The following is a 26,744-nucleotide window of genomic DNA, read 5'->3' as shown; positions in this document are numbered from 1 at the left end:
GAAACACTAACTTTTAAGATTGGCTGGGTTTACTGTAGATTTAAGCGTTAAAACGTGAAAAAGCTGTTCGCACTGTCTTCTTGGCAGGATATCTTTTCATGGACAAGGATCTTTGTTTTCATCAGCTACAACAAATCCGAACTCTGTGTAACTACTCTTCTAAGCCAGACTCTAGTCAGGGAGTTGGATGCTAGCTATAAATATTAAGCTCATGTTAGTATCCTATTTAATCTCATGTTTGTCTAACAGGCTCGCGAAGCTGTGGAAATGCGTGCCCAAGTAGAGAGAAAGATGGCTCAAAAAGAAAAGGAGAAGCATGAAGAGAAACTTAGAGAAATGGCCCAGAAAGCCAGGGAGAGGAGAGCTGGGATCAAAACCCATGTGGAAAAAGGTTTGACATTCTCATTACTGAATTGAATTCCTTTTGTAAACAATGTATCTTATTTTAGAACATCTTTATTGTTTTTCATGACATACGAAAATATTAGTTAAGTGCATATAAGGAAAATTCAGATACTTCAGAAATAGTATAGAATTGAAACATCTGAGTAAACCTCTGCTTGAACTGGAGCAGTAGGAAATAGAGCATATAACTTGCATGTAGGTCTTCATTAGGGGATTATACTAGAACTTTTAAGTTCTAAGCAGTATGCTTTTAAAAAATCATATTATTAGTTAAATGATAGGCTTGGCTTTCTCTTATTTTAATTTTCTTGAAACTTAGAGAAATATATCTCCAATTGCATAACCCAGCTCCCCCACGTGATAAAATAATCTAGAGTTTTTCTGTCTTGTATGCTAATATATCTCTAACCATTAAATCTGCTAATACTTCCTCTCTAGCGTGATTTAGTAGTTTACCGTGGGGGTATTCAGTTAGAGTGGAAAGATAAATCCTGCTCCTAATTTAAGAAAATTTGTGAAAGTGGTTTTCGTTTCATTTAAAAAATCCTAGACTAATACAATTATTTATTGTTTCATTTTTTCACTTCATATTAAGCACCTACTATGTGTGAGGGTGGAAACCCTGGTGGTGTAGTGGTTAAGTGCTATGGCTGCTAACCAAGAGGTTGGCAGTTCGAATCTGCCAGGCACGCCTTCGAAACTCTATGGGGCAGTTCTGCTCTGTCGTATAGGGTCACTATGAGTCAGAATCGACTCGACAGCAGTGGGTTTGGTTTGTATGTGCGAGGTTCTCTTCTAGACACAAGGTTTTCTGCTAGACAGGCATGGGGGCAGTGGTGGTGGTACAAAGCAGTAAGCATTCTAGTAAGTGTAGGTAGACCAAAAAAGTTGATTGTTTAGTATATTAGAAGGTAATAATCACGATGGGGAAAAATAAAGTAGGGGAGGTGGATAAAAGTGCCAGAAGGAGAGGGTGGTCAGAATAGGTCTTACTGAGATGGTAATGTTAGGACAAAAACTTGAAGGAATTGAAGAAGTGACCCATGTGGATATCTGAGGGAAGAGCATCCCAGACAGAGGAACAGTAAATGCAAAGTAACTGAGTTGGGAGCATACCTGGTGTGTTCCAGAAGGAGTAGGAAGGCCAGTGTGGCTGGAGTGGAGTGAGGAAGGAGGAGAATAATAGTAGGAGATGAGGTGTCAGAGTGGTAAGGGTGGGTGGCAGGAGTAGTGACCATACCATGTGTCACCAATTAGCCATTGTAAGGACTTGGTAAGAATGAATATACTCTTCAGTGACAAGGGAAACAATTGAAGGGTTTTGCATAAAGTGACATAATCTGACATTTTTTAAAGGCTTACTCTGGCTGCTGAGGGAAAAATAGAAAGCTGTGGAAGGGCATGGGCAAAAGCGGGGAAACCATTTGAAAGTCTATTGTAATAATCCAAATGAGAGATAACAAGAGGTAGCGAAAACATGGTCAGATTCTGGACATATTTTGGAGGTAGAACTGATGAAATTTGCTTATGGATCAGATAGAGGAGCCCTGGTGGCACAGTGGTTAAGGGCTTTGCTGCTAACCAAAAGGTCTGCAGTTTGAACTTAGCACCTACTCCGCAGGAGAAAGATGTGGCAGTCTGCTTCCATAAAGATTACAGCCTTAGAAACCCTGTGGGGGCAGTTCTGCTATGTCCTGTAGAATCACCATGAGTCGGAATTGATTGAATAGCAATCGGGTTTGTTTTTTTATGAGAGAAAAAGACTAGTCAAGGATGACTCCAAAGTTTTTGCCCGGAGCAACTAGAAGGTTTGAGTTGCTGTTTACTAATATTGGGAAGACTGCAGAGGGAACATACTTGGGACTGAAAGATTAGTAGTTTATTGTAGACATGTTGAGTTTAAGGTGGAGGTGTCAAGCAGGCAACTGGTTCTAGACTCGATGAAGTAAGATGTAAGTACCTGCCTCTTGTACACCTGATCTGTCACAGAACCAGGATTAAGCAGTACACTGTATCCCCTTAGACAGGAGGGTAGAGAAAATGAACACGGACATAAACAAGGTGATCAAGACGCAGCCAGCCCCATGGACCACAAGCAAAAGGTTCCTTATTTAGTAACAACCTTTGAAAATGTAAGGGCACACTTAGACGTAATTCTTTTTTTTCCTGATACTTTATAATGAAAATTTCAAACATATAGAATTTTTTATGAATATTATGAAAATTTCAAACATAAAGAGAATTGTATCATGAATGCTCATATTCTCACCATCTAGATCCTACAATTAACTTTTTTTTATAGTTGTTATTGCTAGGTTTGCTTTATCACATACCTGTCCAACTCTACACGTTGATCAGTCACAACTGACTGTGATGTATTTCAAAGTAAGTTGAAGCCATCAGTGTGCTTTACCTCTAAACACTTCAGCTGCATGCATAATTCTAGAAGTCAGATTCAAAAATTAAATTAATGCTATTGGATTTAAATTAATTGCAAGTAAGGCTTAGAAAGGCTGAATGTGACCACAAAATAAAGCTTATGAATTTTTTTAAGGTTAAAGACTATTCTCTTCTTCAAAATGTTAATGCATAATACAGTGCTGAACTAATTTTCACCTGTCTGCACGCAGAGGATGGCGAGGCTCGTGAAAGGGATGAAATTCGTCATGATAGGCGGAAAGAGAGACAGCATGACCGGAATCTTTCCAGGGCAGCCCCTGATAAGAGGTAGGTACCATTTTAAATAAATACCTTTTAGAAAGGAGTTTCAGTCACTTTTCTTGCACTTAACTGCTATGTCTCAGCAGAAGAACTGACCATTCCTGGAAGTAATCTTTCTTCCATCACCTTGTACAGTCAGTCAGAATTCATAATGATGGGGATATAGAAAAGGAAATGCAGATCATATTTGTGAAAGAGAAACAGTGGATAGGACTGTCCTGGTCTCTATTCTTTTCCTACTTCACATGGTGAGACAGATTTATCATGTGCTATTCATCGACTGGACGGCACTGGGTTTTGGGATTCCTCTAGAGGAAACCCTGGTGGCGTAGTGGTTAAGTGCTATGGCTGCTAACCAAAAGGCTGGCAGTTCAAATCCACCAGGCGCTCCTTGGAAACTCTATGGGGCAGTTCTGCTCTCTCCTGTAGGGTCGCTATGAGTTGGAATCAACTCGACGGCACTGGGTTTGGTTTTGGTTTTTGGTTTATTCCTCTAGACAGGAAATAAGCTGCCATACCTTTATTGAGTTCAGTTTACATGGAAAGAGTGGGGGAAAAGGGCAGGTTTTGAAAGAAGTGAAAATCAGCCCCTTTTTATGAGTAGTTTAACTTAAAATTCAGAAAGACAGAACTATTGTATAAAATGATTTGAGAAAATGTACAAAGCACTCTTAGTAAGTACAGATTTTTATAGAACAAACCAAACACACGTATGGGACACAGAGTAAAGTAGGTAGGGTTCATAGAAGTTTGTGCTTCCCCAAAGACTGAGGAGATGAGACTGTTAAAAAGTTGAGGAAATGTAAGGGAGCAGAATTCTGAGTGGGAATTAAATGCAAATATAAAACATTTTCCTCACAAACAAGCACTTTTCCATGCTCTGATCATTCTGTGAGCTGATGCAATCTGTTTTTTTCCAAATCAAGTCTTAAACATGAAAATAGATTGCTGCTGGTGTTTTTTATTGTTTTAATTGGCATGTTTCATCTCCCTGGATGAGTGAAGTCATGGAGTTGTGGGTAAAATGTACATTGTAAATGAAACAGGAATTAAGTGTGAAAGTGTACAATTAATGACACTCTTGTTTTGAAATTCCTAAGTTGTAAAAATTAAAGTGGCTCTGTAGATAAATTGGGACCTTAAAACCAGTATAGTGGCAATAAGAATTGTTAACATAGAACAACTGTAAACTTGCTATTGAATGAAAAATTACATTTTCTGTAGAAATCATTTTAAGACTTACAGTGACATATAATGACAGTTACTGTGGTTTCATTGTGATTTAGATTGCATATGCACAGAAACAGCCAGGGAAATTAATCTGAATGTTAGGAATCATACTGATAACCCAGTCATTGATGTGCTTTCCTTAAAATTCTAGTAGGATAAAATTATTAAACTCAGGTAAAAGAACTGATTCTACCTTATTGAAAAAGATTCATGTGATACATTCGATTTGCATCCAGTTCCCCCTTACCCTCATACAAGAATAGCCAGTGTAGACCACAGCAGTTTCCTTCCTCAGCATGCCTTGTGATTGCTTGTGTTAAAGAATTCCTTGACAAGAATGAGTCTCTTGGCTATTCTTCTGAGCTAACAGGAAGGCCAAATTTTAAACCCTACCTCCTCTAATAATCATGGATCTGAAATGCCGTAAGGGCTGCCAACCTGATTATGCATTATCAGGGAATACATGTTCATAAGACGTGAACATGACATACTCATTTCCTTTCTGCGATTGGTTGTATTTAAATTGAAATATTCAGCTTGTCTGTAAAGAGTTTTCAGTTGGTGATGTATTTCAAAATAGGTCGAAACTGCAGAGAAATGAAAATCGAGACATCAGTGAAGTCATTGCTCTTGGTGTGCCCAATCCCCGGACTTCCAACGAAGTTCAGTATGACCAAAGGCTCTTCAACCAATCCAAGGTACTAAAAGTTTAGAAACACCATGTCTTGTGTATTGATAGGAATACATGTTCTCAGGGAAAAGAAAATTTACATAGCGTAGATTCAGATCAGCTAAGGTATGCTGGGAGCCCTGGTGACGCAGTGATTAAGAGCTCAGCTGCTAATCAAAAGGTCGGCAGTTTGAATCCACCAGCTGCTCCCTGGAAACCCTATGGGGCAGTTCTGCTCTGTCCCATAGGGTTGCTATGAGTCAGAATCAACTCGACAGCAAGGCATTTGGTTTCGGTTTTAAGGTATGCTGGCCTGATGACAGAAAACAAGTGGAAGTTGCATGTTGTAACTTAAGAAACAAGATGAAACAGCTGGCTGTCCTCTTATAGTTGGATAGCTAAGATTTGAGACACTAGAAAAAAATGAAATAGGTGGTAAACCTTGGTTCTGGTATGTGAATCATTTTATTTCTAAAGTAGAGCCAAGTGTCCTCTAAAGGTACCTCTTGAGTTATTTTTTGTTGATCTTTGAATTTTTTTTTTTTTTTTAATGCTACGCTAACTGAAAGGTTGGCGATTCAAACTCACCCAGTGACTCTGCGGGAAAGAGACTTGGCAGTCTGCTCCAGTAAAGATTACAGCCAGGAGGAGGGGAGATAGGAGGGTAGAGAGGGTTAGAAACTGGCAAAATTTTCACGAAAGGATAGACTGGAAGGGCTGACTCATAAGGGGGAGAGTAAGTGGGAGTATGGAGTAAGGTGTATATAAGCTTATATGTGACAGACTGACTTGATTTGTAAACGTTCACTTAAAGCTCAATAAAAATTATTAAAAAAATAAAAGATTACAGCCAGGAAAACCTTATGAGACAGTTCTTTGTTACATGGGTTTGCTGAGTCAGAATCAACATGACGGCACCCAGCAACACAAAACCATCAACCCGGAATCTTTAAGAATTTAAACTGTAAAACAGGATTAAAGTACTAGGCTGGTAGTCAGGAAATCTGGTTTCATAGTACTGGTCGTCATTAACTAGGACAGGTTAGCCCTGAAGAACTAAGTACTTTTGTATTTTAATTCACCCAACATTGACTACTTACTGTGCATAAATTACAGTGAGATCACAGATGCTGCCTTTGCCCACAAGGAACCCATAGTCTAACTGGAGAAACCAGACATATATGTAAGAATATAAACTATTAGTGTAATATGGAGGGGAAAATTACAGACTTGGAGGTTTTAGGAAGATTTAAAATAAGCATTTAAGTAAGACTTTGCAGGTATTAAAAGCTTATTGGTTGCTTTCTGTGTCAGGCATTGTTCTAAGTCTTACTTCTGTTGTCTCATTTAATCCTCAGAAAAACCCTATGAGTCATATTATTACTGCCTCCATTCTACAGATGAGGAAGTTGATAGAGGTTATATCCCTTAGCTAGTAAGTGATTTCTAAGAGTCAAGCCAGTGCTGTCTTGATTCCAAAGCTTGTTCTTAACCACTATGCAACAGCAACTTCCCGGGTAGAGGAAACAGCCTGAACATAGTTAGGGATAAAAGTTCCACGTAAGTAAATATTTTCAAGACATTCACTTCTTACAGGCTTAAATCATTTAAAAGTTGTGAAATTTTTTCTAAAAAAGGCACATCCCTATATTAATAAACCATCCAAATATATGTAACAAGTTTGTTTCTTCTTAAATTTCCATTGAGCCTTATCGTCTCACGTTGTAATAGTAATGTTCTCAGTTAAGGGATATGTTATTGCTCTAAATGGCATCAGGGAAATGTTTTCTAGTTCTTCCATCTTCTGCCTCCATGTCTGTATAAATTGCAGCTGTCAAATACCTGCTTATAGTAGCACCCCTCGGTTTTAATGATTAAAACTACTTTCCAAAAGTAGTCAAACTTGTTAATGAGTACCTTATTTAATCTATTGCTTGGGTAAGGGCTCAAAGGTGACATGAACAAGTTTATGGACTTTGAGGGTTGTTTTTTTTTTTTTTCTTCTGTTTAATGAAGACCTTTTTAATTTGCAGTTCAGGTTGTTGAAAATGTGACCTATAAACGACCAAGGGACTACGCTTCACATGAGTATAATCAGATTCAACTTTATCGATAAATCATAATACATACATTTTAATTTAATGTCATTTATTTTTCCACAGGGTATGGACAGTGGTTTTGCAGGTGGAGAAGACGAAATTTACAATGTTTATGATCAAGCCTGGAGAGGTGGTAAAGATATGGCCCAGAGTATTTACAGGCCCAGTAAAAATTTGGACAAGGACATGTATGGTGATGACCTAGAAGCCAGAATAAAGACCAACAGGTACCAAGGCAGAGAACTCAGTTTCCATGTCTCTACCAGTGAAAACAAGGTAGTTCATTATCCTTTCTCTTTTTCCCTAGGTTTGTTCCCGATAAGGAGTTTTCTGGTTCAGATCGTAGGCAGAGAGGCCGAGAAGGACCAGTGCAGTTTGAGGAAGATCCTTTTGGTTTGGACAAGTTTTTGGAAGAAGCCAAACAGCATGGTGGCTCTAAAAGACCCTCAGATAGCAGCCGCCCCAAGGAACATGAACATGAAGGCAAGAAGAGGAGGAAGGAGTAGATGTACCTTCTTCAGAGTGAATGGACTATGATCTGTAACCCTAATGGCACAAGTCATGTGGGGGAATGCTTTGTAAATGGTCAGGATAAAAACCAAATCTGGGTACCAGATCCCAGCACTACTTTTTATTACAGGGGAAAGAGGGGATGGACAATTCTACTTTGAACTATTTAGTTTTTTTTTTTAAAGAGTGGGTAGTGTTTGTGCTTTTCCCACCTTTCAGCATTTACAGAACATATTGCCCAGCATACGAACGTAAGATCACTTCCTTTTGTGTTACACCAGTACTTTGGGGTTAATATGTTACAGAAGAAAGACAGCTTATAAATAAAGCAACTCCAACCTCAGTGAGTAGGAAGACATTGACATATTGGAACAGCCGTGTCTAATGAATGTTTGCCCCTATTGTGCTATTTTAATTTGGAGTGGGGAAGTAAGCTCTTGCTTGGTGCAACTATTTGTTTCAAATAAAAACATTTAGACAAACATTTTAGTTTTGTTTACTTTATCTAATAGGGACTAGTATTCTCAAAAATCTTTCTCTTCATCAGATGCTTGATTCCCTTGCAAAACTTGGCTTTTGAGCTTGAACCTGGACCTGAAAGAAATTAAGTACAGTAAGGAAAGGCAATGTTTGCGAAAACATTAGAACTGAAATTGCCACTTTAAAGTTGCCTTTTAGTAGGAAGTCACCACCAATAACTCTTGTTCTTCTTAAGACTCCCTGAACTTCATTTAAAACTTGTAAGTCATTTTGGCCTAAGGTCACATAAAAACCTAAAACCAATCCCACTGCATAATCCACTCATAGGGATCCTATAGGACAGAGTAGAACTGCCCCACAGGGTTTCCAATGTCATAAACCTTTACAGAGGCAGACTGATAAGCCTTTTTCCTGCCAAAAAACTGATCTGTTCAAATGTCCAACTTTTTGGTTAGCAGCCATGCACTTAAACACTGCCAGGGCTCCTTTTCAAGGTCACGTATTGTTAAGTGCCGTCCGGTGGGTTCCAACTCATAGCAACCCTATGTACAACAATGAAACACTGCCCAGTCCTGTGCCACCCTCCTATAGCAAGTGGAAAAGTCAAGATTTCAACCCCCTTCTGCCTGACTTGAAAGTGGACTGCTGTTGCCACTGTTCCATGTTACATATACCTTGCTAACCACTAAAGGGTCTTCCCTCCCCAAACCTTTTGGAACTGGCTACCATACCATTACTGCTCTTGAACTAAGGCAGTTTCAACCACAAATCTCCGAAAGTCCCTACCATTCCTCACTTTCCACCTGTTTAATTGGTATGCAGAAAGCTCATGATACGACATAGAAAAAGACTTGCCTTTACTCCATCGATAGTATGATTTTCCTGCTGTAGTGCATTCTGAAGCTCTTCTGAAGAAGAAAACACAATCCAAGCTATACCTTTGTGAAAGCCAGTCTCTCTGTCCTAAAAATTAAAAATATACAAAGCTTAATCATGAACCTCAGAAAGTTTCCATGTACTCCGAATCAAACTTCCAATCTTTTCATCTGCCAATATGGGATTACAGACATTTTAATAAATGTCAATCATCTTGCTTTAGTGCACATCCACCTTCCTACTTACCCAACATATAGTCCCCATGTCAAACTTAAAACATTCTCTCTTGCTTTTCCACTGGCATTGGAGAAGTAAAATATGGGTAATGAGTTTTCTGTATAGTTCTAGGTGTAAATAGCCACAGTAGTAAAGGCTTTTTAATCATAAACACTCTTTTTTGTTCCTCGCTTCCAGAAACTAAAAAACTAAGCCTCCAGTAGCGTTTCTGATAATTTCTGAGGCCAATCACCATCATCAACACCACCTTTATCATCATATGTTCCTAATGAAAAATAGGAAAGAAGATACATAAAATATTACCTACAGTTACCCAATTCCAAACTTCTGGTTAACTGAAACAATTTGCTACTTACCCTTGTGCAAAAGGCAAAGTGCTTATCATTCAACCTACACATCAGCACAAATGGAAAAGAGGCTCTACTGTGCTTGGACACACTCCCTGCTCCTTCATCCCAAAAACTATGTAAAAAACAGGTACCAAGATGTCTAAGTCAGTCAATGTAGATGATCAACAGGTCCTGTTAGTCTTGGTACAAAAGTTACATTGTGCATTGCCAAAAGAGTCAGAAATTACCCCCATACTTCAAAGGTAGCTTCGTAAGTATTAACCTAGAATGCAGACCTCTTCCACAGGTTAACGTATAAAGGAAAATTTTCTGATGTCCCAGTGATTCATTTACCCCTTAGATATGGCAATTTCTAAACCATTTCCACATGTAAAGGCATTATAAAGTTTATTTTTGTGTTAAAACTTAGATTCTATGTATCTAAGACAGGAACTTGAATTTCTAACTTGAGTACACTGAATTTTGTTAACTAGAAATCAATTTTCCTGGTTACATTTTATTTAGTTCTATCAAGAATCAAAGAAACTCTGGTGGTATAGTGGTTAAGTGCTACAGCTGCTAACCAAGAGGTCAGCAGTTCAAGTCCTCCAGGTGCTCCTTGGAAACTCTATGGGGCAGTTCTACTCTGTTCTATAGGGTCGCTATGAGTCAGAATTGTCTCGACGGCAGTGGGTTTCCTGGTTTTTTATCAAGAATCAGTCTTTTTCTGTTAGCTCCAGGTCCTAAATTATCTATACTTTTAGGAGGGGAAAAGAAACCAAGAAAAATCTGTTGTAGCTTTTTTCAAACTTATAGAATTCCACTGTATTGATGAATTAATATTTGTAATTAACCCAGTTGATGTACATTAGTTTCTTTCCAATTTTTTGATATTAAACAATGCTGCTTTGAACACTCTTGACCACGCATTTCTGTAGAATAAATTCCTAGAAGTGGAATTGCTAGATCAGAACAAATGCAAATTTCTAATTTTGATAGATTTTGCCCAAACTATCCTTCAGAACTGAAGGCACCAGTTGAACTTCTCAATAATTTGAGTGCCAGTCCCCCTACACCTTCACCAGCAGTAGATAGGAGTAAGCTGTTACATCTTCAGAAGTCAAGTAACATTTAATCCATGAGTTAAGAGCTTAAGTTACTTATGGTTGATATTTTACCACAGACTTTTCAGTGCCATGAGGAAAAGGGTGGCTTCAGTGAAGCGCATGTAAACTCTGTACTCACATCATACCCCAAAAAGCCCAGTAATTCTACAAAGCCCACAGCAAAATACAGCCCAGGATAAAGTAAAACAAACTTATAGACTAAATTCTAGACCCTCATGAGAAAGCAAAGCAAATGTAAATGATATAAAATTACCGTCTTATTAAATACAAAAAAAATGAAATCACCTCTTAAAATGGCACTCAATGAAGACAAAATTTAAAATATCCTCTGCCAATTTTATGATTGGCCTCTACTACCTAAAATCCTTATTAGAATATTGTAGTATTCTAAAATGGCAGAATTCTCACACCCTGTATAATGCCCTCCTCTTCAGAGTAGGTGGGACTTAATGACTTACTTTTAAGCAACAGAATATGGCAAAGGTAAGGGGATGTCACTTCCCACATTAGGTTACAAGGATGATAGAATGTCACTCCTATGATTACATTTATAAGATGCTGTCTTAGCAGGATGGAAAGACAGGGAAAGACTCCATCACTGGCTTTAAAGAAGCAAGCCACCATGTTATGAGAGAGCCTACAGAGAGGCCAGGTGGCAAGGAAATGCAGGTTGCAGCTGGAAGCTGAGAGCAGCCACCAGCAGAAGGCCAGCAAAACAAATTCTGCCAATAACCTGAGGGAGCCTGGAAGTCTATCTTTGCCCCAGTAGAGCCTCTGCTGAGACCACAGCACCAGCTGACTTCTGGACTGCACTATATGAGACCTTGAGCAGAAGGCCCAGCTAACCTACAGACACTGACACACAACATATGTGTGTAGTTTAGAGCTGTTAAGTTTGCAATGATTTGTTTATACAGCAAGAAAAAACTAACACAAATAACTATGATAAAGCTTTTTATTTTTTAATCAGTATCACCCATAAGTTTATCAATAAGAACTTTGAACAGCCTCACTGCATTGTTCATTAATACGAGCTGACATATTTTGATTTAAAAAAAAAAATCAAGAATTAAAAAGATTTTTGTTTTTTTTTAAAGATAATACTCACAAAAGGTAGTGTGCACCTTCGTACACGGCCGAACTGTCCAAAGTGCTCTCTCAGCTCATCTATACGGGGGAGAAAATATATAAAGGTAGTTAACGTATTTTGTATTCTCCATTCTAGATTGTACAAAGAAGCCGAAAGGAGGCCTAGAGTTCCGAAACTTCTTGTCAACAGGAGCTACGCTGCATTTCCTGAAGTCTTATGATTTTGGAAACAACTATGGCACTGACTAGGAGCCCCTGGGTGGCACAAACAGTAAGCACTTGACTATCAGCTGAAAGGCAGTTTGAACCCTGTAAGAAGCACCGTGGAAGAAAGACCTGGCAATCTGCTTCTGAAAGGTCCACAGACCTGAAAATCCTATGGAACAGTTCTACTCTGCACACATGGGGCTGCCACAAGTCACCATCTACTCAATGGCAAATAACCACATGGCACTGCCTATAAAGTTGTAACGTACCAGATTTGGGGAGGCAGTGGGATGGGGACATGGGCAGATTATTTTCTGAGCTAACTGTAGTCTCCACCCCTATTAACAGTGAGTGTCTTCATAATACTAGGTATTGTGCTAGGTGTATGGATTATAATACCTTGCCACCTTGAATCCATCTTCCACACTGCAATCAAAATCATAACAATAAACAGTTTCTGTTGAGACAATTCCAACTCATAGTGACCTCACGTGGGTCCAAGCCAAACTGTGCTCCATACCGTTTTCTATGGCTGGAAGTATACAGCCAGGCTTTTCTTCCGAGGTGCCTCTAACCTTTAGGTTGGCAACCGAACTCAACCTTTTGCATCACCCAGGAACTCCTGCAGTCAAAACATTGTGCCGCGGAGTCAGTTCCGATTCAAAGCGACCCCCAGTACAACAAAAGGAAACACGGCCCGTCCTGCGCCATCCTCACAATCATTGCTGTTTGAACCCATTGTTCTAGCCACTGTGTCAGTCCACCTCGTTGAGGATCTTCCTCATTTTCGCTGACTCTCTGCCTTACCAATGAAAATAAATCTGCAAGTTCCAAAGTAATACACCTTTCCACAAAATCACCTCGAAAAGCAGCAGACCGTGAATTCATGCCCCAAAAGCTCGAGGCGGGGGAAGCATTTCTAAATTTGGTTAACTGCAAACAAAATCTGCTCATGGACTTGCTCACGGGCAAGCTTCTAACGCAGCCACCACGCTGACTTAAGTATTCCACAGGAAGCAGAGCTTTTGAGAACCGCTTGGACCTAAAAGTTCCGCCCCCCCACTTCTCCATCACTCACTCGAGGCCGCAGTCCAGGGAATGTCTCTAACAAAAGCAATGGGCCGGCTCTTTCGCGTGACCATGGCACTCCTCAAAGCCGCGGCCGCCATCTTTACTCTGACCTACCTTCGTGACCTGGGGCCGCGACGCCGGAAAGTACCGCATCCGGAGCATAGGAATCTGCTTCCGGGTTAGCAGAGGCCGGGCATGAAGATGGGAAAGATGGCAGCGGCCGTGGGCTCTGCGGTGACGCTAGCAGTGGAGCCTGGGGAGGACGCCTTCAGAAAACTTTTCCGCTTCTACCGACAAAGTCGTCCCGGGACCGCGGACCTGGGCGGGGTCATCGACTTCTCGGCGGCCCACGCAGGCCGGGGCGCGGGTCCCAGCGCCCACAAGGTACGGAATGAGGAGCGGCGCGCGCTTCGCCTTCCCTCGCTGAGGGGCTTCCAAGCCCTCGCCCCTCTTGGCCTCCAGGCCGATTGTTGAGCTGTCCCCGCCCTCCTTGGGCGTGCAGTTTAACGGCCCAAGAAGCGTCACACTTGGGCGGTGAAGGGCAGTGCTGCCTGTTTCTCCGCACGGCCGTTACCGGTGGACGGTCTTGGTCAAAAAGTGCCTGGGAATCGGTGTTTATGTCTTTCGTTAACTGTCCGTTTATAGTTCTTCGATTTGTACAAGACTCCGTAGAACGTCTTCGCAGACTTTGGACTAGTGCTCCGCAGCTTTGAAAAATCAGTCCGAGTAATCCCAGACTTCGCTTCTATATTGTCAATCAAGCAGTCGCCCATAAAACGTCTCGTCTTTTCTGGGCCTTTTAGAAAGAGGACATTAGAGAAATCTAACTAATACGTCGAGGTTGAAAATAAAAGGTAAACACTGGAGTGTATTTGGAATCCAAACCCGTTCCCGTGGAAATTTGAGAAAGGGAACACAATATTGGAGAGAGACTACGAGAGAAAAACCACAGCTATAGTCCTATGTATGTTTTCTTTATGATCACTTTAACACTGAGAATACGTACCTTAATTTGCCCATGGTGTTGTCCAAAGATGTCTGAATGAGGCATTCTTGCCAAGTTTTCCAAATTCTCAATAAAATTGGAGTACTGTGATTGCACTGTGTTCATCTAGAGCTCAACTTCTCAGACACTTTGTTAGTAAAAATGGTTTTGGAGTTGTCAAAATAACGTGCAGAAAGTCTGCACCCCAACGGTAATATACTTGACTCCTGGGAGAGCCCCCCAGGCCTTGATTTGGCTCTTTTTACCTATATTTTAGCATAATATAACATATTTTTGGAATGTAATGCAAGCCACCTGAAAACAGGACCATGCGTGTCTACCACAGTACCTGAAACAGTAACCTAAAAAACCAAACCAAATCCATTGCCATGCAGTCGATTCCTATTCATAGCAACTCTGTAGGACAGAGTAGAGCTGCCTGGTAAGGTTTCCAAGGCTGTAAATCTCTACAGAAACAGACTGCCACATTTTTTTCCCACTAGAGCAGCTGGTGGATCTGAACCACCAGCCTTTCGGTTAGCAGCCAAATGCTTTAACCGCTACCCTACCAAGGCTCCTTTTTAAAACGTATTAAACCTAAGTAAATAAATAAAATACTTTCTTGCCGTACAGTTGATTCTGACTCTTGGTGACCCTGTGCATTAGAGAGTAGAACTGCTGCATAGGGTTTTCTTGGCTGTAACCTATGGAAAATCGCCAGACCTTCTGCTACTGGGTGGGTTTGAACCTTTAGGTTAACAGTCCTCAGTGCAAACCCTTTACACGATCCAAGGATCTTAAAACATAGTAAGCATTCAATAAGTACAGTATGTGCTGAGTACATGAAAAATTGGGTGTTTAGTTGCTTAGCTCAAAGCAGATTAAAAGTAATAAATGAGAAAAGAAAGACGCTACTACAAGGCATCTGATCACATCGATGGCGAAGGTGATAGCTTGGCAAGTAAAGAAGCAGAAAAACTTTTAAAAAAAAAAGCTGTGTGATTTGGTTCAGTTCAGCATATGATAGAATAGATCCACAAACTTGCATTAGCTCTGAGGGCATTACTGAGTTGGGTGGCACAACTGTTCTGTGCTTGACTACTGTCTGACTACTAACTGAAAGGTTGGCAGTTGGAATCCACCCAGCATTTTACTTCCCTACCATTAAAAAAAAAAACCAACATTGCCATGAAGTTGACTCTGACTCCTGGAGACCACATATGTTTCGGAGAAGAACTGCACTCCATAGGGTTTTCATGGCTGTGACCTTTCAGAAGTAAATCACCAGGCCTTTCTCCCGGGGTCCTTCTAGGTGTGTTGAACTGCAAACTTTTCTGTTAGCAGCCAAATACTTAACGGTTCATATCATCCAGGGACTTCTTCCTTAAGATTACAACTATCGGAAACCTTATAGAGCATAGCTCTGTGAAATGCGTGGCGTTACCACGAGTCAGAATCTACTGAATGGTATCGGGTCTGGTTTTGTTTTGTTTTGTTTTTTTAAATATATCAGTCACTTGGTATTTTGTCTGGAAATCTCCACACTTGAAGTTGATAGCATGAAAGATCGTATCTCTTTGGAAGAGAAAATTTGGTATGTTCTAAGGAAAGGCAGACCCTAAGTTTATTATTCTTGAAAGAATAACGTTTGTTTGTTTTTTATTCATGTCCATACTTTAATGATTGTATATTTGGTCTCATGCAGTTTAATGAACCATTCATAAGATACTCTCATGTGTAAAGGAAACTTTATCAGCCCCTGAAATACTTCATTTCTAAGTAATTAACAAAGGCAGAAGTTCTGAGCTTCGGTTTGAAGTTTCATCTGAAAGAGAGCAAAGATTATACTTTTAGCAGAACGGAATTCCTGACATTTTATTGGGACTTTTTCTGTGTTTTTAAAGCGCTCTGTTTTCATTCTCACCCTTCCCCACACTGTTGTTCCTCATAGTCCTGTTGTCTAAACACTGACTGTATATAAGTGCCTGAAAGCATGATTGTTAACCCTAAGCAAAGTAAACAGCATTGCAACCTGGGGTATTCCTGTAGACCAAGCATCTTTCGTGATTCACAGTCCTAGAAATCACAAAGGTATGGTATCAGGAAAAGGTACTCTTGAGGCCCAAATCAGCCTACTTCATGGTAGAGGAAAAGTTTTCACTTTACCACTTGTCTTAATTTTATGTAGCTCTCTTGATGTTTGTTACATGAGGAAACTAAGGTTCTGAGAGGTTAAGTGACTCATCTAAGGTCCTAATCTAGTAAGAGGTGGAACTAAGACTAAGAGCCTGGACTTTTGATTTCTAGCTTTGCTGCATACCAGAAATGTCTTTAGAGATTTCCAGAGTTGGTCGGTAAAATAGCTTTAGCCCTCTGACTTCTGTTTGCTTCCTGCCAGGTGGTCAGATCTCAGCTAAGCGTGTCCTCAGTCAGCGAGCACAATGCACATAGAGCAGGACTTCAGCCAGTCAGCAAGTGGCAAGCCTATGGACTCGAAGGCTATCCTGGTGAGTGCAACCAACCTCCAAGAAGATGAAATCATGCAAGAATCATTTGTTTAATTTCAGAGGAGGAGCAGTGAGCAAGCAGATAGACAAAAGAGAAAGCTGAACATTCATAAATGTTCCACTCCCAGACCCCTCCTAAATTCTGTATCATCCAAGGTTTCCACTTATGGGGTATTGAGTTGTCATTCCCAAAGGGAAGAATAGGCGTCAGCAGTATCTGCCTTACATGGCAGAAAGTGGCATGCCAGGTGCAAATCAAGAATAAGGACGTTTAGGCTCCCCGCCACAACTCTGGACACCTACTCTGGCAGAAGAACCACTTTGAGCAAAAAGGATAGAGTAATTCACAATTGCCACTCCAGGCACAAAACCCTTACATTCTCATATGCTGTAACAACTTAAAAATTGTTGTTATCATCAAAGCTGAACATTTGAAAGAGAGTTACAGTTAATGAGATCAAAAGTCATAAAAGACTAAATAGTCTAGAATTTTGAATTTTAGTGATATTTAGTAGCTCACTTTACAGTTAGGGAAATTAAAATAATAGTGAGTGTAATATCATTAACCTTTTTTCCGAGAGTCATTGGGACATTATAAATTAGTTACTGGGACCTATTTAGAAGCTATGGAAATGCCTTAGTTGGACCAAGTAGTATTAGACAGTCTATCATCTTATCATCCTGTTTTTTTCTAGAAGACGGAGTTAGTATTACACCTGTGATTTCAAGTAGGAGTTAAAAGCAAGAAAAGTCTCTAAAAAGAAATGTTAGTTTTTATTGCACTGATTCGAATGCTTGGACAAGGGCTAGGTCTATTTATGTTACAGCTCTTATTCACTACATTATGACCACTGAAATATTTGTTAATAATATGGAAAGGTATAACAGCTTTAAGAAGGAGCCCTGGTATTGAAACTGTTGCTCTGAGATACTCTTTAAACCTTAAACCAAAAATATCACTTGAAGTCATCTTAAAACCAAACAATAATTTAGCCAAACTAGTAAAAAAAAAAAAGGCCTGCTTTGAGCATTATACTTTTTTAAGAGCTGTCTATATGGGATCAAATTGACAACAGCAACTCAAAAGATTACATAGGAACCTTAGGGGGCAGTGAGTTTATGCTAATGAGGGAAGAACAACTCAGAAACGGAGGGGGAGAATGGTTACACAACTTGAATGTAATCAGTGTCTCTAAATTGTACATGTAGAAGCTATTGAATTGGTGTATGTTTTGCCGTAGATATTCTCAACAACATCAAAATAGATAAAATTTAGGAGGGAAAAAAAAAGAAGGACCCTTGATGGTGTAGTGGTTAGGCGCTCAGCTCCTAACCAAAAGGTCAGCAGTTTGAACCCACAGCCACTCCCTGGGAGAAGGTGTGGCAGTCTGCTGCCATAAGGATTTACAACCTTGGGCAAGATCGTAGAAGTTCCATTACCTTACCCCTTGCCATTGAGTCGACTCCAATTCATAGCGACCCTATAGGACAGAGTAGAACTGCCCCATAGGGTTTCCAAGGAGCACCTAATGAATTTGAACTGCCGACCTTTTGGTTAGCAGCCATAGCATTTAACCACTACACCACCAGCATTTCCAAAGCTCCATAGACACATCCAGACTCCCTGAGGGACCAGATTACTGGACTGAGGGCTGTGGTGACTGTGGTTTTGGGGAACATCTAGCTCAATGGGCATAACATAGTTTGTAAAGAAAGTGTTCTACGTTCTTCTTTGGTGAGTAGCGCCTGGGGTCTTAAAAGCTTGCAAGCAGCCATCTAAGATACTCAATTGGTCTTATCCTGTCTGGAGCAAGGGATAATGAAGGCAACCAAAGATACAAGGAAAAGATTAGTCCAGACGAGTAATGGACCACAAGTGTCACAGCCTCCACTAGACTGAATCCAGCACAGCTAGATGGTGCCTGACTACCACTGCTGACTGCTCTGGCAGGGATCACAGTAGCGGGTCCTGGACAGAGCTGGAGAAAAATGTAGAACAAAATCTAATGCACAAAAAAAAAAAAAAAAGACTAGACTTACTTAGTTTGACAGAGACTAGAGAAACCCCAAGAGGAGGTCCCCTGGACACTCATAGTTCAGTAATGAAGTCACTCCTGAGGTTCACCCTTCAGCCAAAGATTAGTCAGGCCCATGAGACTAAATGGGCACACCAGCCCACGGGCAAGGACTAGAAGGCAGGAGGGACAGGAAAGCTGGTAACAGGGAGCTTGTCGAGAAGGAAAGAGTGTCGATATATGGGGTTGACCAGTGTCACAGAACAATATGTGTATTAATTGTTTAATGAGAAACTAGTTTGCTTTGTAAACCTTCATCTAAAGTACAATTTAAAAAAATACATATGTATATATGTGTTTACAGACTTGGAAACCCTGTGGGGCAGTTGTTCTCTGTCCTACAGGGTCTCTGAGAGTTGGAATTGACCTGATGGCAATGAGTTTTTTGGGAACAGCTTTAATACTTCCTATAAAGGACAACATGCACTTTAGTTCTGTACTGTGAACTCACAAAGGAAACTGTTGAATAATAACTTATGTATGAAAGCATTGCTGTCCATAAGTTTGGATAAACGATTACATCACCAGCAGCCTTACACAGTTGTTGTTCTTGAAGGCTTCCCTTTAACTTTCAGCTCTAGCTTCTGTTTTCAGAGTTGAATTTTTCTGTTGCTCTGGTTTTTTGCCTTAGCAGACTGTTCAAACTGCCTATACCAAAGTTAGCAACCCCACTTTGGTTTTGTAATGCCAGAATTGGTGTGCTTGCTTTTTGAGGTTTTCTGGGATTTTATACATCATTTGAGTTGGTACCTCATTATGTTCTCAGAGAATTTCTTCAGTCTTCCCTGCCACTGTAAGCTGCATTTAGTAGAAATACAGTGTTTCTGTTATACTTCTCATGGGAGGTGACAGTCTCCCCCTACTCTGATTTGATCAGGAGGGTTATGTTTACTTCTGTGTCCTGTTTATTCTGGAGGAACCTGAATATACTACAGCCTGTCTTTAAGAAGTGAACAAGAAGATAATGGATCTGAAAACCAGAAACTTAATCTGGGGAAGAGAAGACTTGGGGTGAACAGGATAGCATCAAATATTTGAGAAGTTCTCATACACAAGAAGGGAAGGAAAGCAGTGCAGACTAGTGGTGAAGGCATAGGCTCTTAGACCAGGCGGCCCGAGTTCACATCCTTGCTCTACCTACTGACTCTACGGTCCTGGGCGAGTTTCTTAATCTTCACTGGTATCCACGTATTGAGGTCGTTGTGAGTATTAAATACGAGTATACAGTGACTGGTACGTAGTGCTCAGTAAATGTTAGCTATAAAGCTATAGGTATCTAGCAAGAAGAATTGAAACTGACAAGGGGTTGCTCTAGATGTCAGAGCCTAAGACCGATCCATGGAAATGAGAGGAAGTCAGGTTTTAACCCAATAAAAGGAAGAATTTTATTAAACAGTTGTCTGAAATGGACTATGTATAAAGAATTCCCTGTTACTTTTCAAGCTTGAACAAGATCAGAAGTATTCCTTTCATCTGATATTTTCAGGGTATTATAATATTCTTTATTTTGTGACATAATAGTGATAGCAGGTGGTAGGGTTTTTGTTTTGTTTTTAATATCCTTTTTTGTCAAAATAGTTAGCATTCCTGTCACTTTCCCAAATTATTTGGAGAATTTTACTGATATAGGAAATGCAAAATGGGAACCTCTAGCTGAATGACCTCTTTTTGGAGATATTTTAGAGAACATATTATAGAATCAGATGAATGATTAAGCTAGATGACCATTAAGGTGAATTTCTGTGATTCTGATCCTTTATATATCTTTTAAACATCTTTATTGATCAGCCTTTTACAATTGATTTTTTTTTTTTTTCTTGCTACATTACTACCTAATCTTCTGCCTAGATCATAGAATCCACCAATAGCTTTCCATTTTTTTCTTGGAGAGTAAAAATCTTCAGCTGTATAGAGCTTTCTTGGTGCCAGCAGAACTAATGTTAGTCATTAGATTTTGTCGGGAGTATATGCTGTTAATAATATTAAATGAGTGAAATAGGATGTAATCAACTGCAGTTACTAGCCTGTCTTCTCAGTGAACATCTCTAAGCAGTCCACGTTTTTCCATATCTGCAAGAGTCTAGACTTAAAATTTTTAATGATTTTAATAAGATTTAGTACAGCAGAGAAATGAGACTCATTTGGTTAAAGCCTAGTATTAAAACGCGAAAATCAAAGAATTGCCCCCGATGTGGGCTTAGGGATTTTTCTCTTTTCCATGACCACAAACTCACCATTGTTGTCATCTCCCAAATGTGTGCCCTTGGCCACAAGATGGGTCAGGAGAGGGGGGAATCAGTGAAGTCATTTTACTTCTCTGAACCTCTGGTCTCTTTTCTGTAAAACAGGATTAATTAGTTATTGAGGATTTATGAGATTGTATAAGGCTCCTAGCACACTGGCTACACTTGGTAAGCATCTGGTTATTTTTGGTAGCTGTTGTAATTAGTGAATTTAGAATGAGTTAATTTATTGTTAATATCCGTTAGTAAACATTGTCATTATTCTCTGTTTAAATTATATGCCAAAGAAAAGAAAGGCAGAGTAGCTCATTAATACCAAAGCTTTGGGGTTTTTTTGTTGTTTTGTATTCATTTTAATCTCAGCCCTGTGTCTTACTTTTCTCCCTGAGGACATTTTTGTAATATATGCTATCATTGTAAATAGTCTAGACCAGAGGTTGATAAACTAGTCTAGGGACCGAGCCTACACCTGGTTTTATATGTAAAATTGTATGGAAATATAGCAGTGCATATTTGTTTTACATACTGTTTATAGCTGCTTTTGTACTATGATGACAGAGTTGAGTGTGAAAGAGACTGTATAGCCCTCAAAGCCTAAAATATTTACTGTCTAGTCCTTTACATGAAAAGTTTGCTGACCTTTGGTCTAGACTAGGTATAGAGTCCAGATAGGAACTGAAGGCCTTCAAATAATTGCCAGCATTTAACTCAGGAACCCTTGAGCTTTAGTCTGTTCATCTGCTTTTAGTACCTTTCTGCAGGGGGAGGGAGGATATTACACTAATATGTAATGATTGCCTACTGTATCATTTCATTGATTCCTTCTTCCTCAAGACCCTGCACCCTCTTTCTTGCACAGGTGGCCTTGCTGTCTGCCTTACTGATAAAATTGAGTACATCAGGCATGAACCCCTACACTTACAGTGATACTCACACTTAGAAGCAAGTGTTCTTATTCTTACTTTCCAATCTTAGAGGAAGAGGAATTCCTTCCATTCAGAGCCTCTTCGCCTTACCCTCTCGACCCATCTTCTTTTACCTTTCCCAGCTCTCAAGACCTTGCTCTGTTCCTTTCCTCTCTTCTATTTTCAACCAATTCCTCTTTGCTGGCACTTTCCCCACAACCTATGAGTGTGCAAAAAGTCTTTCCAGGACAAATATCGTTTAAGACCACTATTATAAGATCTTGAGAAATAGTATAAACCGAGAAGAACATATTCTTTTGTGGTTAGAGAGGGGAGAGGGAGGGAGGGTGGGAGAGGGTTATTTACTGATTAGATAATAGATAAGAACTACTTTAGGTGAAGGAAAGGACAATACTCAATACACGGAAGGTCTGCTCAACTGGACGGGACCAAAAGCAAAGAAGTTTCTGGGATAAACTGAATGCTTTGACAGTCAGCAGAGCAAGGATAGGGGTTTGAGAACTACGGCTTAAGGGGACTTCTAAGTCAATTGGCAAAATAAATTCTATTAATAAAACATTCTGCATCCCACTTTCAGTTGCGGCATCTGGGGTCTTAAATGCTAACAAGCAGCCATCTAAGATGCATCAATTGGTCTCAACCCACCTGGATCAAAGGAGAATGAAGAACACCAAGGTCACACAATAAGTATGAGCCCAAGAGACAGAAGGGGCCACATGAACCAGAGACTTACATCATCCTGAGACCAGAAGAACTAGTTGGTGCCCTGCCACAACCGATGACTGCCCTGACAGGGGACACAACAAACAACCCCTGAGGGAGCAGGCGAGCAGTGGGATGCAGACCCCAAATTCTCATAAAAAGACCAGACTTAATGGTCTGTCTGAGACTAGAAGAATCCTGGCGATCATGGTCCCCAAACCTCCTTTTGGCCCAGGGCAGGAACCATTCCCAAAGACAACTCATCAGACATGGAAGGGACTGGACAGTGGGTTGGAGAGAGATGCTGATAAAGAGTGAGCTACTTGTATCAGGTGGACACTTGAGACTATGGAGGGGAGATGGGAGGGTAGAGAGGGTTAGAAACTGGCAAAACGGTCACGAAAGGAAAGACTGGAAGGAGGTAGCAGGCTGACTCATTAGGAGGAGAGTAAATGGGAGTATGTAGTAAGGTGTATATAAGTTTATATGTGACAGACTGACTTGATTTGTAAACTTTCGCTTAAAGCACACTGAAAATTATTTTAAAAAAAAACCTTAGAATCAAAAAAAAATGTTTCCAATCTCTAAAAATCATAAGCTCCTCTCCTCATTCTTTATTCCCCCATTATTACTCTTCAGTCTTTGTGTCGTTTCATAACCAGTCTTTTAAAAAGAGTTATATGTGTAACTCTTTACTGCCCTATCTTCAGATACTTCATCAAGGACAAAGATTTTCTTCTCTTTTTCACTAATTCTTAAGAGAGTGTATGATAACATAGTGTTTGTTGAATATTTCATAAATGAACGAATGATTACCATGTACAGGATTCCAGTTAATCTTATTATTGTTCTTTTACAGAGGAGAAAAATGAAGTTAGGTTACTTTAAAGGTCACAGAGATCTTTTCAACACACACGCTATGGTTATTTGCATCGTACCATACTGAGAAAAAATGCATATCATTTCTTTCCTGGTATATCAGTCAGGGTTCAGTCAAGAGGCAGAAATCACACCAGCTATTTTACTTGAGATAATTTAATATAGAAAATCATTAGCCAGGTACTGGAAAACTGAAAAGACAAAAAAAAAGAGAACACAGAGAGATCACACAGATCACAGGAAGCAGTTACCACTCCTTGGACTTGGGGATGGGGAGGTGGGTGGAAGAGTTTTGACTTAGTAAATTTCAGAAGCTCAGAGGAGTGGCCCCATAGAACTAGGACTCAGACTTCTGAAGAAGGGGCATATTGAGCCTGGTTCTGGTGATTTGGAAAAACTGTCAATCAGAGCCAACCTCTGCCACCCAGTGTTGTGTTAAGTCCCCTATACAGACAAGTTTTAACAGCTGGCAAAGGAGAAATGTAGTTTACAGAGTGCCAACCCCACATTATGATGGCAAATGTAGAAGGATGAATTTGAAACCGACAGACAGTAGATTAATTACCAGCACTCTTTTCACTAGATGATGACTTTCAGTTCAATATTTTAGTTAAATTTAATGTCAGAGGTTAGCCTTCTATACCTGAGGTAAATGAAATAAGGAGTTAGCAAAGTCTCAGATGACTGTATAAATGATATACTTAGAAAAAATTTGGGGGGAATTTTTGGCATTTTCAATTCCAAAACTTGCTTTGGGGTAACACGTGGGTAATTTAAATAAATACAATTATAATGGATAGTTAACCTTGTGGAATATTTATTTCTTTCGAGAATAACCCAAAGAGACAGAGGTACTTGAACAGTAGATGTCTAACGTTCATTAAAACTTAGTTTTTCATTCGTCTGAAGCATGATCAAAAGGAGGTAAGAGTAAATAACAGAGTAGTAAGAATAAGGATGTTAAGAAAAAGAAATTATATGAATAACTGATGGAGAATTTTCTCCTCTCCTTTTTTTCCACTCTTTTTGTATAGGATTTATTTTTATCTCAAACCCCTTCCTGCCAGGTTACCAGTGGCACTGGGTGAAGCAGTGCCTTAAGTTATATTCCCAGAAACCCAATGTGTGCAACCTGGACAAACACATGACTAAAGAAGAGACCCAAGATCTGTGGGAACAAAGTAAGGAGTTCCTGAGGTAAGTGTTATCAGTCACAAGAAAGTGTTAGTATTCAGCTCAGATCATCACAGGTCTTTGGAGGAACTGCTCTATAATGATGCAATGAAAGTGAATGGTTTGTTTCTTTTTCATTCTTTGTTCCCACACAAATACACCAAAATTGTTTTCTTTCCCCAGGGAACATTTAGACAGATGCTTTGACAGCTATATTAAATTGAGATCCATTTTAAAGATTTGCTAATCATAGCTGAAATATTAACTTCATCCTCACTAATCATCAGATGGTCCATTTTCATTCAGCTTCAGCCTTTTTTTCTACTCACTCAGAGTTCCTTTGAAGACTAGTAGTATCCTGAGAAAAAGTAACAATGAAAGCTCTTTGCTTCTGTTCTTCTAGATGAAGTTGATGCTATTAGCTGTTTTACAATCGAGGCACTTGTTCTTCATGAGAAGAGCTGATGCTTGTACCTTACTGTTCTTTCAAAATTCATTCACTCCACAAATATTGCTGTGTGCCAGACATAATGCTGAACACTGGAGGTGAAAAAGATATATATGTCGCTGTTCCTGCCCTCAAAAGTGCATAGTCTATGACAGGAACTCAGTATCTACGAGAATAATTATAACAGAGCTCAGAAAGTGTTACACTCGGTGTTCTGAACTCTGAGAGCACAGAGGAGGAAATGATTAATTCTTCCAGGCAGGGTGGAGGTGTCAAAGAAAAAACATGATTTTTTTAATTGGGTCTATCATCCTGTTTTTTTTTTTCTCTTTCTCTCCAGTGAACTGGGTCTTCAAAAATGACTAGTTGTTTGCCAGTCAGAAAAGCAAGAAGGCAGTTTTGGGTAGAGAAAGCAGCTTGAGCAAACATGTAGTATTTGAGATGGAGTGTGTTGTTCTGTGAGTGTGGAGCAAATCGTGTGCATTCGTGTGTTTATTTACTCGACAAGTATCTGTTGGGTTTCTCCTGTGTGTCAGACACTGCTGCATGTCTCCGCTTAAGGAGTTTGTAACTTAAAACCTTTAAACAGATAGTTCAATACAATTTGGCAGGTAGAGGAATAGAGATTTTTCTCAAATACAGGAATACAGAAGATGTTCACTTAGGTGATGGGGTTGGGGAATTATGGAAAAAGCTTCCTGGAAGTCATGGAAAGGATCAGCAAGAGATGACGCTGGAAGGTAGGTTTGGGCCAGGGTAAAAGGGTTTAGTGATGTAGAGCACTAGTTACAGAGATTGCTTGGGCTCAAATCTTGGCTCTGCCACTTCCTAGCTATGTAAACTTGAGCAAGTTTCTTCACCTTTCTGTGCTTCATAATAATCTTTTTCTCACTGAAGAGTTATGAGAATTAAGGTGAGTGAGAAGTCCTTAGAACAGTGCTAGTTAAAACCATTATACTAGCTCTATGTGCCCTATGTGAACTTAAGTAGCTCTAATGGTACATTTTTCAGAAACTGTCATGCTGATTCTAACAGGAAAAATAGAAGGTTTTCTTAAGTTGAAAGGGAAAAGGAGAACTAAACTTCAGTGACTTCTTCCTTTAGATCCTTCTTGGTCTATACGTTAGGATATAGGTAGAAGCAGGGAAGAAAACCATGTTCTTAAGCTCTTAGTAGTGCCTTCTTTAGAACTAGGGGCAAAGTTGAGGATCATCATGGATGAGTGGAGTTAGTCACAGAGAGCCTAGAATTTTACTAAATGAGCCTATATTTTCAAGTAATTGATTATTTTCCTTCTGACATATAACTGCAGAAACCCCAGCTGTCTTCTTCTAAAATAGCACAGATAAATCTCTTTAATAAATCATCCTGAAAACAATGGTGAGATACCTTTTTTTTTTTGGTCTAATAAATTAGCAACAAAAAAAATGTGAGGGTGACATGTTATAGTGTCAGGGATTGGAAGAAATAGGTATGCCCAGACAGTGGCATTGAAAGTCCGTTTGAACCCTAGTGCTGATTCTGTGACTGTGTGATAAGTGTTTCAGGTTCCTAGTCTGGAAATGAGGGGATGAGACTAGATAAGCAGTTCAAGGTTCCTTAATTGTACTTAGAGTCACCTGGCTGGTACATGCCACTTCCCCCCACTTTCCCGTAGCGTATGAGAAAAGGAAGGGGTCAGTTGTTCAAAAAGTTTCCCCTGGAAATCCTGACTATCTACCGTAATATCCTCCCCAAAAATCTTGTGAGATTTTC

The 26,744-nt window shown here is 39.8% G+C and overlaps 3 protein-coding genes across 8 annotated transcripts in view; 2 read left to right on the top strand and 1 right to left on the bottom strand.

Annotated features, from left to right (window-relative positions):
- SNW1 (SNW domain containing 1) overlaps positions 1–8,119 on the top strand; it is a 32,343-nt gene extending 24,224 nt beyond the window's left edge. Inside the window, exons 10-14 of the mRNA XM_010588782.3 lie at positions 250–391; positions 3,036–3,132; positions 4,937–5,054; positions 7,189–7,352; positions 7,433–8,119. Of these exons, the coding sequence (XP_010587084.1) occupies positions 250–391; positions 3,036–3,132; positions 4,937–5,054; positions 7,189–7,352; positions 7,433–7,631 (720 nt within the window). The 3' untranslated portion in view covers positions 7,632–8,119. The remainder of the gene's footprint in view (positions 1–249; positions 392–3,035; positions 3,133–4,936; positions 5,055–7,188; positions 7,353–7,432) is intronic.
- Positions 8,116–13,191, bottom strand: SLIRP (SRA stem-loop interacting RNA binding protein). The gene is made up of 4 exons (XM_010588781.3): positions 13,059–13,191; positions 11,793–11,851; positions 8,971–9,078; positions 8,116–8,229 (listed from the first exon to the last, which is right to left on the bottom strand). Exons 1-4 carry the CDS (start codon positions 13,147–13,149, stop codon positions 8,179–8,181), a joined length of 309 nt encoding a protein of 102 aa, XP_010587083.1. The 5' UTR covers positions 13,150–13,191; the 3' UTR covers positions 8,116–8,178.
- A 26-nt stretch (positions 13,192–13,217) lies between these two features.
- ALKBH1 (alkB homolog 1, histone H2A dioxygenase) overlaps positions 13,218–26,744 on the top strand; it is a 30,136-nt gene continuing 16,609 nt past the window's right edge. For 4 of the 6 annotated variants that reach the window (XR_010323195.1, XR_010323194.1, XR_010323193.1 and 1 more), the window contains exons 1-3: positions 13,218–13,435; positions 16,435–16,543; positions 24,403–24,565. Coding sequence is in view for 3 of the 6 variants with exons in the window: in XM_064292802.1 (XP_064148872.1) it covers positions 13,247–13,435; positions 16,435–16,543; positions 24,403–24,565 (461 nt within the window). In the remaining 3 variants the exon portion in view is untranslated. Of the gene's footprint in view, positions 13,436–16,432; positions 16,544–22,364; positions 22,822–24,402; positions 24,566–26,744 lie in introns of those variants that run through there. The other 2 variants (XM_064292805.1, XM_064292803.1) reach the window with 2 other exon arrangements.

This window comes from Loxodonta africana, chromosome 10 (genome assembly GCF_030014295.1).
Source record: "Loxodonta africana isolate mLoxAfr1 chromosome 10, mLoxAfr1.hap2, whole genome shotgun sequence".
NCBI classification, from domain to species: Eukaryota; Metazoa; Chordata; class Mammalia; order Proboscidea; family Elephantidae; genus Loxodonta; species Loxodonta africana.
The sequence above is the reverse complement of the archived record's forward strand: the minus strand, read 5'-3'. Positions and strand labels throughout refer to the sequence as shown.

Excerpts from the sequence above, each read along its gene's own strand:
- SLIRP (XM_010588781.3), bottom strand. The coding sequence starts at position 13,149 with ATGGCGGCCGCGGCTTTGAGGAGTGCCATGGTCACGCGAAAGAGCCGG. Across the intron at positions 11,852-13,058 it reads TCCCTGGACTGCGGCCTCGA|ATGAGCTGAGAGAGCACTTT; the intron begins GTGAGTGATGGA and ends TCCCCCGTATAG. Across the intron at positions 9,079-11,792 it reads GAAGGTGCACACTACCTTTT|GACAGAGAGACTGGCTTTCA; the intron begins GTGAGTATTATC and ends TTTAATTTTTAG.